This window comes from Castor canadensis, chromosome 13 (assembly GCF_047511655.1).
Source record: "Castor canadensis chromosome 13, mCasCan1.hap1v2, whole genome shotgun sequence".
NCBI lineage: Eukaryota > Metazoa > Chordata > Mammalia > Rodentia > Castoridae > Castor > Castor canadensis.
Window position 1 is genome coordinate 49,867,050 of NC_133398.1, and position 17,847 is coordinate 49,884,896.

The 17,847-nt window shown below is 36.5% G+C and overlaps 1 protein-coding gene across 1 annotated transcript; it reads left to right on the plus strand.

The window, feature by feature from the left end:
• Window positions 1–23: 23 nt before the first annotated feature.
• On the plus strand, window positions 24–2,376 carry LOC141415642 (tumor suppressor ARF-like). Its single transcript, XM_074052639.1, has 3 exons — window positions 24–351; window positions 516–614; window positions 914–2,376. Exons 1-2 carry the CDS (start codon window positions 162–164, stop codon window positions 563–565), a joined length of 240 nt encoding a protein of 79 aa, XP_073908740.1. The 5' UTR covers window positions 24–161; the 3' UTR covers window positions 566–614; window positions 914–2,376.
• The last annotated feature ends 15,471 nt before the right edge of the window (window positions 2,377–17,847 follow it).

A 17,847-nucleotide genomic window follows, 5' to 3' on the forward strand; every position in this document is an offset into this window, starting at 1 on the left:
GCGCGCGTTGGGAACGCGGGTGCGCGCCCGCGGCGCGGAGATGGGCGGGGGGCGGCGTGTGGGTCCCTCCTGCACTTGCAGGGCAGGCGCTGTGTTGCTTACCTCCGGTGCCAAAGGGCGGCGCAGAAGCTGCGGAGCTCAGTGGTGGTGGTGGCGAGAACATGGTACGCAGGTTCTTGGTGACTGTTCGGATTCAACGCCCGGGCGGCCCACCGCGAGTGAGGACTTTCGTGGTGCAGTTTCCGCGACCCGTGGGTGAGCAGGCAGCGCCGAGTGCGCGGACCGTGGCGGCCCTCGTGCTGATGCGAGTGAGGAGCCAGAGCAGACAGCTGCCGCGTCCTGAAAGACCAGGTAGGAAAGGCCCTCAAAAAATCCCGGGCGCCACGACACTTGGATGACTTTGTTTGACGTGATTTAATACACAGATATATCATTTGGACGAGGCTAGGAGAAGATTTCGAGGGTGGGAGTGGTGACCGGGATGGACGCCTTTTCCCCATTCGGGTTACTTACAGATGTGGTTCTCCTAACACATGGAGCCTGGAGCCCCCTTCACAAACCTTAATTCTATGAAACTTCAAGAGGAACCGAGAGCTTCTAATCCTACCTTAGAGGTCGGTGACTCCTGAATTTCCTGGGTGGGAAGCACACACTTACTTACACACACACACCCCACACAGTGGGTAGGTGTATTTCTTTGTCTTTCACCCTAGGGGAAATTACTACTAACGTTTTCGGGTTTTTCTCTCTCTCTCTCTCTCTCTCTCTCTCTCTCTCTCTCTCTCTCACTCACACACACACACACACACACACACACACACACACACTCCACAGTGGGTAAGGGTAAGGTGTATTTCATTTTCTTTTCTTCCCCCTGGGGGAAATTACTAGTAACTGTTTTCGTTTTCTATAGGCCGCCTTTTTTCCTCCACCCCACCCTCCTTCCAGGAGTTGTGCAGGACATGGGAGAGGGGGGCATACACGTAGATGACTTCCTCAAATACTAAGACCGATTGAAGGATCGGTAATAACTTCTACAAGGAGCAGACTTGCTTCTCAGGGATTCTGCAGCTCATAGGAAGATGGGTTTTCCTGATGAAGTGTAAGCTTCTTACTCGGCGGCCTAGGCGGCCTAAACTATTGAAACTTCTGGACGATGTTCCCAGAGTTGGTGGAGTTACAGTAATCCCCCTGAGGAATCATAGCTGATCACATTTTAATTACCTCAGACCACAATTAACATACTTTTAAAATGAGGCCTACTTCTTGAAAAATAGAATCTGTGATAGATTTTGTTCTCACCTCGGGTAGATCATTACTTGGTTGTCGTTTCTTCTGAACAGGAAAATTGCAAAAGATGTAAAGTTATAAAATGCAGATTCCTAATTAAAACTTAGAGAATAAGTCTAAAAATAATTCAATGAGACCTCATTGTGTAACCTTCTTTGTGCCATCACTTCCCTGGAAATACACAGCTCCAAAAAAGCAGGAAGGAGAAAATTTCTTATTGCAACGTTAATTTGTCTTTTCGATGTGGAAATGTAAAACTGCTAAATCTATCAGGGTTTTTCTATTAACAAAAAAAGTATAATTCATAGGGTAAATGCAGATTTATTTTGTACTTTTGTATTATTCTGACAGTTCATTTTTTTTAAAAAAAATCAGTCGAAAGAGCTTACACAACATTTCATGGCTTGTTGTAAGATTCGATTTTAGTTAATTTTAAAACATTCACAAGATCCTGTATATTTTTTTTCTTAATGGTGATTTTTCTGAATCAGCAAATGTTTAGTCACTGTGATACTTAAGCTCAAATTTATATCAATATTATTCTCTATTAAAAAGTTGTTTATTACTCTACTTAATAGTACTGTCTTAAAATATTTTTATTTTAATCACTAGGTTGCTACTGGAAATCTATAGTTAGGAAGTAGAAATTTTTAGTATATATTAATGTCATAATTATGTTTTCTATTTTAGGAATTTAAAGCCTAAGTTAGCATTTCATAGTGTATTTGTAGTACAAAATATGAGCAATATAAAATAGGTTTGCTGAAAGAAACTATTAATTTCTTGTTATTTAAGTATAAATCAGTTTTTAGATTTTTTTTGTAAAATTATTTAGAACTATACATATGTAAAGGGTCCCATTTTCTCCAAGTATCTGATGATAGAACATATAGCTTGGATAAAACAGAATATATGTTTCAAAAACATGTTCAGTTTCTCAACTTCCTATGTGAAATGATACACATAATATAAACATCTCTGTGTTACTTATAAGTAATAATTATGTATATTTCACGTTTATATATTAGGAGCATCAATTCTTTGAGGGACACAAGTGGTTAAACATTTAAAATTAATGTAAATATATAAGGCATCATTATTCTAACATTTTTTTAAGTTTCTGAAAATACATGTATTGTGTATTAATAAATTAATATATTCATCATTTTTATGACTGGAAATGTGTATAATAAAATTCTGTATTGGACTGGGGATGTAGTTTGACGGTAGGGCACCAGTTTAGCATGTGAGAGGCCCTGTGTTCAACCTTCAGCAACACCACATACACAAACACAAAATCCACCTTACTATCTACATCACGAGTTTCTTATCTACAAAAACCTGATGAATTTCACTATTGACTTGTTGCTTCTACGTGATGTATTTATAAAATAGTCATATTTTCATTAAATAGTCATTGTTCTTAGCTATTTAGAAACTTATTTATTTATTTATTTTTAATAGCATGGAGTCTTCTCAAGGTAAGCACTGGGCAGTTAGCATAGCCATTATTCCCAATGTGTACATGACCCTTGTTGGTATTTTGTTTTAAATGAACAATAACCCTTTCATTAATGGAGAATTCACATTCATTTTACTTCTTTGAGGGCTGCTGAATTTAAAAAACATCCACTGTCATCATACAGTAGGAAGACAGCCTATTGATATCTATGTCATAATATTTTACAGGTCTGCTATTACAGGTAACTAGTAGTCACTACAATGGAATTAAATTCAACCATTTTCCTAATATTAGAGTACTGCTCTTAGTAAGGTGATATGAACTCTTTTAAAAAATACTATTTTACAGCAAAACCAAACCTTTGGCCCAGTCGTTTCACTCTTTTTGAGAAACATTAAAATCTCTCTTGTCCCCACATGGTAAAACACCCTAGGCCAAATCAAAACTAAAGCTCTGAATACCCTCCTAGGCCCTCTATTTGCTGCAAAACCCATCCCAACCTGATAGAAGGTATTTATGTCATTTAAATTATATAAACTATGGGTGTTTCATTTTCTAAATATAGCTTTACAAGGTTGAGTATGAACTTTTCTCTAAGTTCTGGTGTTTATATACCTAATCACTAATATTGTCTCTATTTATTAGCCTGATAAAATTAATGCACTTTCATAAAGCCTCGCAAGAAAAAAAAAAGTGTGTAGAACTTTAGTCAACATACAGGCATCATCCTAAGGAACTTATAACAAGAATTAGTGGGGATGATTAAATAGCACACATAGTCCACAGTCTGTATTTTCAAGAAATTGAAAATTGCCTAAAATTCTACCAGTAAAGGGTTAACTAATGGTACAGTTCTACTCTTGAATTTTAGAAAATTATGGGTGTTTTCTTTATTTGTTCATTTATTTTTGAGAGTGATCTGGATATGTAGCCCAGGCTGGCCTGGAACTCGGATCCTCCCATTTCAGACTCTCGTGTGTTGTGATTACAGACGTGCATTACCACGTGTGGCTGACAATTGTGTGTTTTGCAGAATGTTTAATATATTTAATAGAATATGAAACTGTTACATTATAAAGTGATTCTAACGGTGATTTTTAAGTGAACTGCCAAACAGTAAGTAATTTTTACTCACTCCCATTTTCTATATATGCACACACACACACTCTCTCTCTCTCTCTCTTTTCCTGTACTTGTATGGTGTCGTTAGAGTGGCAGGGGTCGGGATAACATTTACTTTTGTCGGTACACTTTTCAGTTTTTCCCAGGTGCTCTCATATGTAATTTTCAAAGCCTTTGACATCTTAAGAATCGTGCAGTAGGGATGCACTAAGAGCTTCACATTAACGTTAGCTGAATGTAGAGGAAGAAAAGCTAGAAAAGGGAGTTGCAAAGCATCATGTATTTGATGGTGGCTTTAAGGTTTGGGAAAGTAGAAAGTGCGGTGACTTGAGACTGTAAGGCACACTGTGTGCTTATTCACAGCTAGCTGTATCTAGATGAAGGGCAGCTGGGTGTCAAAGCTTTTGGGTGTTAGGCCCCTAGTCTCAGCACTTGCGTCCTCCCTGCGCTCCCCCTCTCTTCGGTCCCTCCTCCCCACTTCACCCCATCGGGGGCGCCCGACCTGGAACTCAACATCTAAGCTAAGAGTGCAGAAAGTGACCCCGGACCCCAGGGGAGATGAGCCACGCGCCCTGCACATTCCGCTGCCTGGAACCCCCTACTTCTGAACTGCCGCCTCAGTTCTCACCTCCCGACCCTCTGGATTCCTAGAGAGTGCCCAGTCCCAAGGATTTAACTGGCTATTGGGGCAGGACCCTCTAGCAAGAGTATAGAAGCTTGATGCACTTATCACCCCACCCTGCAAGCACCCCTTCCACTGCTAACCTTCTCTGGACCCATATCCCTTCCCCATTTCCACAGGTAAGTTTTGATCCGAGTAACAGTACCTGCAGGCTAGGGGTTAGACATGGAGCCGGACTGGGGCTTCCCTTGGCGGGCAACCCAGAAAGATCAGTGAGCCTACTGGATTCCGGGAAAGAGGCAAGCTATGTCAAGTCGTATCTCCAGGTCACCACCTCAACTATGATAGGGTGAGGCCTTTTGTTCATTCATTCATTCATTCATTCGGAGATTTGGAGAAGAGTTGGATGAGGAGTGAGTCAAGTTCACCCAGAGGAGCCAGGGAGCTGAGCGGAGGAACTTTTAAGAGTGTTGAAAGGACTCCCCTGAGTTTCTTTGTCTCGAGGTGCAGAATGGTATGAAGAGTGCTCATATTATTTCTACAATAGTGATATCCCTCAACTTTGTTTTCTTTTTGTATTGCAAATTTCCCCCTCAGTTAAAACATTCAAATGAAATCATAGATTAAAATAAAACAATATCCGTAGCTATTAAAACAAGACCCACTTCCAGGACAGCAAGCCAACCAATGGAGAAAACCTAGGAGTAAGTGAAGGTTTTCTTCAGTAGCAGAAGGAAGGTCTTTTTAAAGTTTCAGACCCCTCCTAGAAAATACCCACCAACTATGCACCTCAACAGTCACCATATTCTAATTCATGCTATTTCAATGTACACTCACAAGCCCACATGTATTTACAATTGTTGAGGTGATCTCTGAACAGTAATTTCATGAGCCCTCAAATGGCCAGTTGTGTTTCAACTGAACTATATAATCAGAAAGAAATAATAAAAGGAAAAACTAAAAATCATTAGCTACAAGATATAAATTACTAAGGCATCAGATTTCCTTTTTAAAAAGAATAAGCTTATTTCTGTTTTTCATATTACAAGTAACATTGGCTTTGCTCATGAAAATACAAGCGTTGTATTACAAAGGACTTTCATTCTTCTTCAACTAGTTCTCATTTTTCTCCTTCACCTTAAAATCTCACGAATTATTTAAATGATTACAAAGCCAGTAGAAAATCTTTTGGGGGGTGTGTGTGGGAAGGGGGAGATTTGCTGGAATGGAACCCAGGGCCTCACACATACAAAGCGTGTGCTCTCCTACTGCACTCCCACCCCCACCCCCTGTAGGAATTTTTTTTTTAAGGGAGAAATGTTTTGCAGAGGTTCCAAATTATGTGAACAAAGATATATAATCTCTTAAGCAAAGTGAAAGCAATACAGTTGTACAATCAGGGTAATACAAATAAAATGCCTTTACTTTCTTAATTGAAGTATACAAGTAGCCAGAAATTAAAGAAGTATGTGAAGGTTATCAGCATCATCATTATCGGGCTAAAATACACATTTCTCAGGCTCACTCTCAAAAATTCTAATTCAGCATTCATGCAGTGGGAAGCAGGAATCTGCATTTTAAATAAACTTCTGAGGGGGACCCTGTTATAAGTGGTCCCTGGGACAGAATTTGACAAATATGGTCAATGCTACTTTTTTGAAAACTTATTTTGAATTTTAGAATCAATTACACTGCAGATCCCAGGGAGAATCTGAGTAATCCAAGAAGAAAATGTTTCACCAAATGAAGTACAGACCATTTATTATTAAGTGATCTTTCGTTTGAACTGGATTGTGTCTCAGATGCCAGATTCTTACCATCAGGAAGTATTTGAAAGGGAAGGACATAACAGGATATATTGGTGCTTGAAAGCTCTCAGGCAGCAGACAGAAAACTTTCACATAGGACATATACAATACAGTATCTTATCTTTTCAAATACTATACACACTCACCTCTGTTTAAACAAGATGAAAGTCTCTCTCTCTCTCCTCTCTCTTTCTCTCTTTCTCTCTCTCTCTCCCCTCCTCTCCTCTGCTCTCCTTTCTTCTCTCTTCTTTCTTCTTTCTCTCCATATAGATAGTAATAGGTTTTCTTTCATTATCCCAACTAGACTTGTGATAAACGTGACAATGTGAAATGATGTAAGAGAGAAAAAGCAAAACAGAAGAGTTTCACTGGTTGAAATCATTTAAGATCAAGACGAGATTGCAGTTAAAATGTCAGAATAAAGCACTTATGAACAAAATAATGGATCTTTGTGTCTCTATAAAAGCACAGGGTGTGTGTGTAAGGGGATACAGATGAATAATTTAAGCTAAATAATAATGTACGGTTGTAAGAAAACCTAAGATATCATGCCCCCCCCAATTATGACCATAATTTGTGTGCCTTCAGGCTATCGGGTGTCTGATATTATACCAGAGTTTGCTGATGTATTAGGAAAAAGCTTGTGTTTTGCTTTCTTTTCTCTAGTGCCACCATTTTCTCTTAGACTGCCAGATCATCTGACTCAGCAATTGTATAAATCTCTCACCCAGTTTTAAAGAAACAGCAGCTATGTACAGAGCAATGACTCCCTCCAATTGAAAATCTTTCCCACTCTGTAGCAAAAAGTACTGTCTTTTAAGTTTGAAATAATTAAATGCTTATATAATATAGGACATTTGGAATTTTGCTGCATAAATTTTACATGCCGAATAGCTGAAGGTGAATATATTTAATGTAACACTTGATTTCTTAAAAAGAAGCCTTTTCCCTCAAAAATAATTATGAGGAGTTTAATAGACATAGAACAATTTGCATTATCTCATTTAAGTATTACAGTATGTTTTTGTTTTAGGTATTTAACTTTCTCTATTTAGAGAAAGGCTCAGATAGGTTGCATGTCCTGCCAAATGTCATTGGTTAGTGATTATGTACTATTGAATTGTGTTGTTTTTGGAGTGATGTAAATATGTATATATATATATATATATATATATATATATATATATATATATGTTCATATACCTACATGATTTCAGATACACACACTTACATGCTTTCAGTTCCTTCTCTTCTAGTTAATTATTGTCCTATAAACTGTTTAGCCCTGTTAGGTTTCTGTTACACTCAGCATCATCTACATATATCCCAGTAAAAATTTATTAAATGAATGAAAAGTTTGAAAAATAATATAATAATAACTGAAGTTCTCATGGGCTCTAAAATTCACTGAATCTCACATAATTAATTGAAATTTCCCTTATAAATATAAATTACTTATCCCTACTTTGATTTAAAAGCAATAAATGGGAAACCTGTGCTCCATGAAGCATGCAGAAGAATGATCTTTTTTTTGGTGTCCACATGATGTGTTACCATAGTTCATTTCCTTTACTTGCGAGCTATTGTGGTTTTAAGACTGAGTACTAGAACTCTGAGTGCTTCCATTTTCTTATCTGCAAATTTGACACAGTAATGAATAGCACTTATGTAATAAAAAATAGATAAAATACATAAAAGATTCATTGTAAACTTTCAAGTCATACACCTGTCAGCTGTTATTAAAGTGTCTAAATCATGCTCTTAGGAAAGTACGTTAGTTTACTTTTACAATAAATGCCTATATTATTGAGTGTAATTATTCAGAGTAGCTCAAAATTCCTGAACTCCATTTTAAAGCATGTATACATCATAATAAAACAATATTTATTCAAATCCCTGGTACATTTCAAGATGTTACATAAAATCACTGTAGATTTGCCCACTTATTAATCCACACCTGAACAGAAGCCCTATAGGGTGTGACTCATCTTCATAAATATGTATTAAACAATATTCATAAACCTCTATTTCCTAAGATAAAAAGTCAAATTAGTTTTTTTTAAAAAAACAAAACAATTGTTATTAACCTGTCTTCAGTCTATCAACACATTCAGTTATCAGGAATTGTAATTTCTAATGGGAGCACTGAAGATAATTGGATTCTTTTTTTAAACACATTGTATTAGCATATATATTAATTGTACAGGGGTGTTTCATTGTGACATTTCCATATGTGCTTAGAATGTGTACCTCCATTAGATTCAACCTTTCCACCATTCTCCCTCACTACCCCTTAAAACAATTTCAGCTGGTTTCACTGTTCTATTTGCACACAAGTACATAAAGTACATTGATCGTATTCACCCTCCCATATGCTCTACATTCACCTCTTTCCATCTGGTACTCATTTATATTCTTAATGCCTTCAGAATGGTTGTCATAGTCTGAATATCTAAATTAACAGTTTTGGCCAAAGTATTTCTCCTAAAAATTCTTTAGTATAAGAAACTGTGTATGTGGTGGGGAGAGAAGGATAGAAATATTAAAGTAATCCTCAAAACTTTCAACATGTCTGGAAGGTAGCCTTCATTTAATCAAATAATTTGATAATAATAATTTGAGGAGTTATTTAGAAGTAGGATACCAAAGACACAAAATACACCAAGCATTAGTCTTCCTCAGAGTTAGCAGTTAAATAGACAGCACATTTTTGAAAGAAAATCTACTCCATCAAGGAAAAAAAAGAAGGATGTTGAGCATAAAGGTTTAGAAAAGATAAACTGCAATTCTTCACTTTTGCCTACTTTTCCAACTATAGTTCTACTTGAAATACACTCCAGGAGTGGTGGCAGGTGGCAGTTAAAGCAGAGGAAATATTGAACACAGTGATGCACTCCACAGTCACTTCCCATGATTTAATGAGTTCTTCTGTGGAAGTTTTTTCTATTAGAATACAGGCAACTTTGTTACAAAGATGCTCTGATGATTAGATGTCAAAGAAGGGAAAGACAGTCATACCTTTTAGAAGGGCGTTTCCTTGTTGAACCTTCAGACACCTTCCAGAATTTACAGCAATGTGTGAAAAAATATCAAAGAGAAAATTGACTTTCATGGCCTAAATAAGAAACATAATTGTAAATGTTATATGTGCTCTTAAAATAGTAAGTTCCATTTATTGAGAGCCTGCTGTATGCCTACATGTTATATATCAGATTTTTTATTCTCCACAATAACCTTATGAGGTACGTTTTATTTTTAAGGTTGAGGGAACAGACTTCAGAAAGTTTACATAACTAATTCAAACCTGAGGTAATAAATTGCACAATTTATTTGAGCTAAGCCACACCTGTAATTCCAGCACTCATGAGGCTGGGGTCAGGAAGTTTAGGAGTTTGAGGCCAACGTGGACTACATAGTGATACTCTGTCTCCAAAAGACAAAACAAATCAAAACCTCAACAGGGAGAATAACTATATATACATATGTGTCTCTCTCTATATATATGTTGCATATGCATATATTTAACTGTATATCTATATTAACTATATACACATACATATGTGTATGCATACATACATACACATACAGGGGTGGTGAATCAGGAAGTCAGTTCTCTCTGAATTCTCTCTGTGTCATTATCATGCACTATATTTTTGTCCCCTCCACAATTATGATTAAGGGTGTAGGTTGGCATTCGTACCACCCACATCTATCCAAGTCAAAGTAAGTGGCTGTGTCCATAGAAGGAATATGGGGAGAAGAACTGAGTTCAAGATCTGCAGAAAACATTCATTTACTGGGTAACTATTGCAATGTACCACCCCTCTATTTTGTTAGCTATGAATCAAAGAGGTAGCTCTTGGAAAAGAAGGTTTTTTTGTAATATCTGTCAAGGATGTAGAGGTAACCCAGTGAAAGAGCACTTGCCTACCATGCATGAAGCTCTGAGCTCCATCTCCAGCACTGCCAAAAGCAGCGGGGGAAGGGGAGTCTTCTGTGTTTTAAAAAGTACAGTACTGTTTATAGTAGTAATTATTACTGCTGTTACATACTCTGACAACAGGAATATTTTTAAGTAAACTGTAACATTTTTGGTAGAATATGGTACATCCGTTTAAACTAGTATTTATGACGTATTCTTGGAAAATGTTCTAATGATAAGTGAGAGGAAAATCTCCTTTCAAAATTGTGTGATATCCACCAGGTAAAGACAGGAAGGAAACATTCCAAAACATTAGCAGTTGTCACTTCTGTGTTGTGTGATTTTTTTATTTTCTTTAGGCAGTTCATCCCTCAATTTTTCTACATATGTGAGCTATACTCAGGAAAAATCATTTTAAAATGAGGTGACCAGATTAAGTGACTTTGAGGGAACTTGGAGATCCAAGTTTCTGTCAGCATGTTTTACTACTGAAAAATATAAATAGCTCCTGAAAGTAGAGACCCTGTCACCTTGGTCCAGGTTTTACAACATGTTTGAGAGCACAATCCTCAAAGAAAAGGAAGCATTTTGCTGAGTTGTATACCACAAACGGTGTAAATTAGGCAACAGGAAACATATCTGTCACAGGGAGAATTTGAACCTCTCAGATCTAGCTGGAAACCCTAAGTTTGAATTCCATCTTCCTATACTTTGTCTTGTAAGCACTCTTGACTTCTTCTGTTCTGCCTTATGAAAGGATAGTACCTGTGAGATTAGAAATGATACATGTAAAATTGCTCAATGCATGACACATAGTTGAGATTCAATAAATGATAGCCATTATTTTTCTTGGCAAATTTGAATGAATTTCTTACTGTCTCTATTTCTCTTTTCTAATCATAATCCTTATAATTTTGTTCATCGGGATGAGACTACTTCTCAATACACAGGTATATATTTAAAAACTATACATACAAACACCTGGTATATGTACACATTTATGTACATAGACACATACTGTTTAAATCTTTTTTTTCTCAGCTTGTCAAAGAGCTACAAATAGATGTCAGTAATTCACCATAAGAAATTTCTCAACCAACAAACAGGATGCATTTACAAAATAGTTAGGTTAGGAAGTAATTATTTTCATGATCTTCAAAGATTGCGTATTTCAAGAGTCTACTCTTAACACATTTTAATAGTAAATTCTTTCTGTAGATTTAAAATCAAATTTGTTTTGAATACAACTTAAAAATCTGTTTTATAACATGTAGTATACGTCTAAGTTTTCCTCAAAATGATCTTGATAAGTTGATGATAAGCATTTGAAATTCTATATCCAGTTAACACTTTGGAAACTGAGGTTGAAATAGTGTGACAATCCTATAATTACACATAATGATAAGTTGAGACATTTTGAGTTTTGTGCCCCTTGTTATGGTCATGCCTAAGAAGGAAAAGAAATTTTACAATAATTCTGAATAAGCAGAGATAGCATAGAGTTCCTAAAAGAGTGCCATACTCATAGAAAATAATTCTCAAAAATTTTGCTACATTGAATTGAGTTAAATAGAGAATAGTAAAAGGAAGAAGGAGGTATCCTCCATCTTGAAGCTTTTAGGAGTCTCCTCCAGGAGCAGATATACAGTCTTTCCATAACAAACTTGTTTTGAAATCTACTTCTACTTTCTCAGAGGTCTCCCTTTCATACTAAAGCTGTATTTTCTCCTTGTGAAAAATAAATAAACTCCTTGCTATTTTTCAATTAAGTGTTTCCTTCCAATTTAAAATATTCTTATCACTCAGATTTGATAGAGAACCTCAATTTTTACTCAGGGACATGTTGAAAAACACCTTTTAGTAGGAGTCAAACAACAATCTCTTGAGGCATAGTTGTTATCTTTGAATAATTCTCTCCTCTATCTGGTATTTTATCCTAGAGCCCATCTATGCAGACTCAACACAGCTACACTTAGAAGCTCCAACACAAGGCTTATACCTTGCTTTGATAAGTTATTTTCTAAGGAATTCTCCTTAATTATGAGAGCCTTTCAAGACCCTGAAATATATATATATGTATATATATATATATTTTTTTTCCTGGTAGCACAGGTTTGAAGTGTCGGTATCACTCCGGTCTTCTTTTCCCTATACTGTTAGTGTAGGCTTCCCTCAGGACTCATCTCAGTTAAAGATCACCTTCTCCAGAGAAGCAAATAGAGTATACTGATGATTGTTACCAACACATGCTCTTGAATAAAGATACTTCTTTCTTTATATACAACTTTAAACCAAATGACTAACACACAGTAAATAGTTACTCTGTCAAATGAAGTATGAATGATGATTCTGAGAAAAGCAACTCTTATTTGTCTATTAACTTTTTAATGTTTATTTAATTCATTAGAATGGTTAGTATATTGTTTGAAGTACACAATTCAAACACATTGCAGAATGTGAAAGGTGTCATGCCCATCCCACTGCTTCATTTATCTGCCCCATAGTTGACAGACTTTTCTCCATCTTTTCAGAGATAGTCTATATATGCTATTTTAACCTCAAACCTTAATTTTAATGATTGATTTTTAATAATATTAAAAATGAAAAGAGACACACACTTGCCTTTAAAACAGCTTTTATATGTATGATTTCACTTGATAATAATTTCATGAGATGTAAAAGATAGAACCCATCTTGAAGAATATAGACATTGAAGCTAAAAATAGTCTCAAATTATTTTACAATTAAAAACAGTTCATTAGATACATAGGACTGTCACTTTGTCCAAGACCAGAGCTATTTCTCTAGCTCATTTTATTTTCCTAACATGAAAATGCTTTCCTAATCATGAGATGCTTGTATATCATACTCTGCCAATCTTATAAAGCCTGGTTAGATTTAGAACCTAATTTCAGGCTTACATATCTTTCTGTATTTTTCTGATATATACCTGCTCAAATACCTTTCTGTATTTTTTTGATGATATGTTGAATTAATAGTCACTTCTAGTATTACTGTTCCTTGACTTGTAGGACTTTTGGTGCTCTGGCTTTCTTTAGTTGAGTAGTTAGGTGTTCCAAGGTGTCATGGTCTTGATCTCCACTCTGAGCTAGGTCCACCAGTCTGATAGAATGGGTTTCTGTTTCTGACTCCTACTCAGGCTCATACCTCTTTCCTTATCAAATAAGAGGTCTTTTAAACCTTCACTACTCAAACTTCCTGACCCACCATTTTATCCTCACTGTTACCAAGCCAACCTCCTCATTTGTGGAAAGAAATACCCCAATTTCCTCCCTGATTTTGACCTCCCTGACTTTGATGTTTTCTCCCTCATCAAATCTGCCTATATCTTATATGTCCAAATATATGGCTGCCTTGTAACTTGGATTCCATTTCTTTCTGATAGTTGAGAAAACTTAGGTCCTCTGAGATATCTTGCCTGTGTCCTCAACTTCTTTTCTTCTTCCTGTGTCCTCAACTTTACCTTCTTTTCCTTGTCCTCTTCCTCCATCTCTCCTCCATACCCCTACCCAGCCCCATCTGCCCTTTCTCTTCCCCCAGGCACTTTCCCTTCAGGGTATATGTGTATTTAGGTCTCTTCCACTTTCCATCTACCTCACTTCATCTACTTCATGGTACATGGCATTGAACCATTACAGCCAACCTGGGAAAGCAGTGTCCCACTCTCTTGTCATCTCATTCACTTCTGGGTTTACTTCTATCTCTATGAGCCATCCTTTGTAAGCTCCTTTTCAGGATCTTCTTCCAGAAGTTGTAAATATCAGCTTCTTTCCAGCTTCTCACCATACATCTCAGTGACTTAATCTGTTTTTCTAACTTTCTGTGCTCTTGCTAAGGCTCTCATCTCTGCCTGAAACACCTTTCCCCTTCTTATCTATCTTTATCCCCCAACACGCACACACACACACACACACACACACACACACGGCTGGGGTGACCTCTTAGCATCCAGGAAGCCTTTGCTTAAGTCACAAGAATGAGTTTCATTCCTTTTCCATTATCTTACTTTCTTGCAGTGCTGGGGATCAAATTCAGGGCCTTGCTCATGCTAGACAAGTACTCTACCACTGAGTTATATCCTCAGTCCCCCTTTCATTATCTTTATCATCCTCTGCTTCTTTCTGCTCTTGTACAAGTAGAGTTTCATTTAGTCCCCCAACAGTTACTTGAGGCAATTATTGTTAATTATCCCAATCATACAAATGACAGGCCCTGAGATATTAAGTAACCTTATTCAAAGTTAGAGAATGAATAAGCAGAAAAGGGGTTTGAACGCAGGTAGTCTAACTCTAAAGCCCATTCCTTTAACCTGTCCCATCCCCCATGCTTTACCCTTAACCTTTGAGTGAAATAACAAGTGATATTCTTTTACTTTTTCTAAAAAGATACCTTAGAATTGAGACATGTTTAAATTTCATAGTACAGGTATTCAAAACTGCCATGGCAGCACTAACCTAAAAAATTCCATGGTGTTCTCAGGGAAAAAGAAAAGCAAGTATGGCAATAATAACTTCTTCTAACAATCAGACCTCAAAATTGAAAAGGCTCTTTGACATACATCATATTAATTTATGAAGCCATGAAATATTAAGATCTCATTTTATGTCGTGAAATTTGAGGTAGACATAACCAATATGAGTATCCTGGATTTTAGATTTTAATTCACCTGGGGTGTTGGCCTGATTAAGGTAATGAGTAAATTGGGAGTGTGACATGTTTTTTAAAAACTGGAACATTTTCACATTATTATGAACTACTTATACAATATTTATAATAGATAACAGGGTCAACTTCCAGTAAAAAGGGGCCATACCCAAAGATGCCATAATCTTTTGGAGCTCTGCTACAGATACCTGAACTAGTGTAAACATATCTAAAATCTGTTCTTGGTATTTCCAAAGTAGCCAACCTACACATCTGTATATGCACCCAAAGAATGTTATTAATGGTTCCATCATCCATTTCCTTCTTTCCTTCATTGTATTACATAAGAACTGAAAGAGTTCTTGATGTAGGAATCAACTGAACAGATCAATCTCTGAATTCCTCCAAAAAAGTTTTATTCAGAAGTACATGAAATTGTTTTCCACCTTTATCACTTACACCTAAATTCTCTATATATGAATCTTTTAATCCTTGTATTAATCCTTTAAATACTTTCTCATTTGTGCTATACAAACAGCTTGCTTTGTAATGGGAACAATGCTAAAATATCCTGAGAGCTAACACATACTCTTTTTTGAGTGTCCTATTTCCCTGATCTGACTGTTCTCTAAATTCAGGAATTATCCAAGCTGTGGCTGAAACTGTGACTTACCAACCTAACATCCACTTCTTCCATGCCATGAGAGATTCAATTTTATTCAGACAGCAATATTAACAGGCCCTAACCAACTCATCATGATTATTAGGACAATTAATATTTCCCCCTCACTTTTCCATACTCCTTCGCACATAGAGGTGTCCCAGTGAGAAATCTGCATGATTGCAGTGGATGAAAAGGACATCTGGATATGAGAAGAAGTGAATATTCTGAAAAAAGTATACTTTCCTGATAAAAGAAAGCCACTGTTCTTTGGGTGTTCTGCTACTTGAGGCAGAAAGCTTGTCTAACTCATTGACTAACATTCTCTGACAACTCCAAATAGGGGTCAAGCAGTCTTGTACATACTTGAAGTTTATATGTAAAACACATATGAAGTGGGACTATAGAGCCAGATCCATTCTAGCACCCACCTTGGCATACTCCAGGATAGACCTATACCAGAAAGGACTGGAATGTTTTATTCCACCTGACCCTGTCATCAAACCTCAAAATGTATTCCATATGGGAGCCAGAGGGCTTTACTTTTCAAGCTTTGTGAAGAATGAAATAAAAAATGAAAAGCAATGTAAATTTCCACCCTAGTCTCAAATGATCTTCATTAGAGAGCCATGTGAGTTATGAAACATAATTCCAGCCTACTTCTGATTTAAGTACTAATACACAAAAGGCATAAAAAGGAGAAATAAGTAAATATGGAGGATCTAGAAGCAAGTAATTAAGGCTGTATACAAAGAAACACAAATTTTCCCAAAATGAAGTTGGAAAATGCAAAAGACCTGTTACTATATTATGCTAGATATCACCCAATTCACCTGAACTATAGTACTGATAACAATAGAATTGTGCAAGAGTGGATTCCTTAAGAACATCCCTAAACTCAATTTCATACGTGGTACAAACGGGAATCCATTACAACAAACTGAACTGCTATAATCAGAATAATCTTATCCTTGAATTCTTTAACCAAATTCCCCAGTATCTTCTAAAGAACTATTTTATTTATATGATAGTTATTTATTACCCAATTGAGTATTTAATACCTATTTGGCTTGTTAGTTGAAGGGTAGTCATTGACCTTTTAAAGATGATTTCAGTGGACAATTTGAGTGAATCAATGTCTTTATCAGCTTTATTGCCAAATAAAGGTTCATATTTAAAGAAAACAATTATTACTCTCTCTTTTGAGGAGAAGACTTATAGCCCCCAACAGACTCTTAAGGGAGCCTACAATTCTCACTCTCTTTAAGATTAAGAAGCATTATTATTGTAGTGATGGAAGCTAATTTTGACATTGGCCTAAAAGTCAGACATATCACACAGGAAATTTGTTCCTTCCCTCCCATCAGCAAAACCACTATTTCCTGTTCCCCCATCACAAAATATTTTATGCTAAATTAGTTGAATTTTATGTTCTTTATCTTCAATTTGAATTTTCCATACCATTGTCAACCAGGTAATTAAGAAATGTCTGGAGGAAAATATAGACAGCACAATAATGCACTGTGGGTTTGTTTTTGGTGTTTTTTTGGGGGTAGGCTTTTGTGGGGGAGTAGTATTGGGGTTTGAACTTAGAGCCTCCTGCTTGTTAGGCGGGTGCTCTACCACTTGAGTTATGCCCCCAGCCTGCATTGTGTTTTATAGCAGATTTGACATCCCACAATCATTGTAATTGCTATGACTTTTAAACTGTGTGTTTTGCTGAGGAGCAGCAACGAAAACTACATATAACAAGGTATTCTAGGTCTGCAAGAGAAATCAACCAGGGATTGAAACAAATTTTAAGCAGAGCTGTATTATCCAGTAGACAGATATAAAGCATATGCTTAAACTGATTTTAAGCAATCTAATTTTTTTAAATGCATGTTTTTAAAAGCGTAAAAGTAATCACAAGAAACCTTGTTGTAGTTCCTTTTGCTTGCTATACTTTAATTCTGTTTAACTTTTATTATATTACCTGCAAGGATACAGGAAGGGGTCCGTCATCTTTCCAGTGATTAAGGTCTTCGTGATCTCTCCTTTTATGTAATATTGATAACTATCCAAAGCACTTTCTTTTTTTGTGCTTCACAAGATTACAACCAACTGCCTCCCCAACTTTCCTGTTTGCTTACAGGCAGGATTCTTCTCCATCCCTGTTAAATAGGCCTCACCTTTTTAAGAGCCAGTCCACATAGCAGCTATTCCGGACGTTTCAGAAAAACCAATGCCCATCAGCCGTTTAACATGGGAAAGAAAAGAGGGAACAGACTGGTGGGCAGACGACTTTCTAAAATG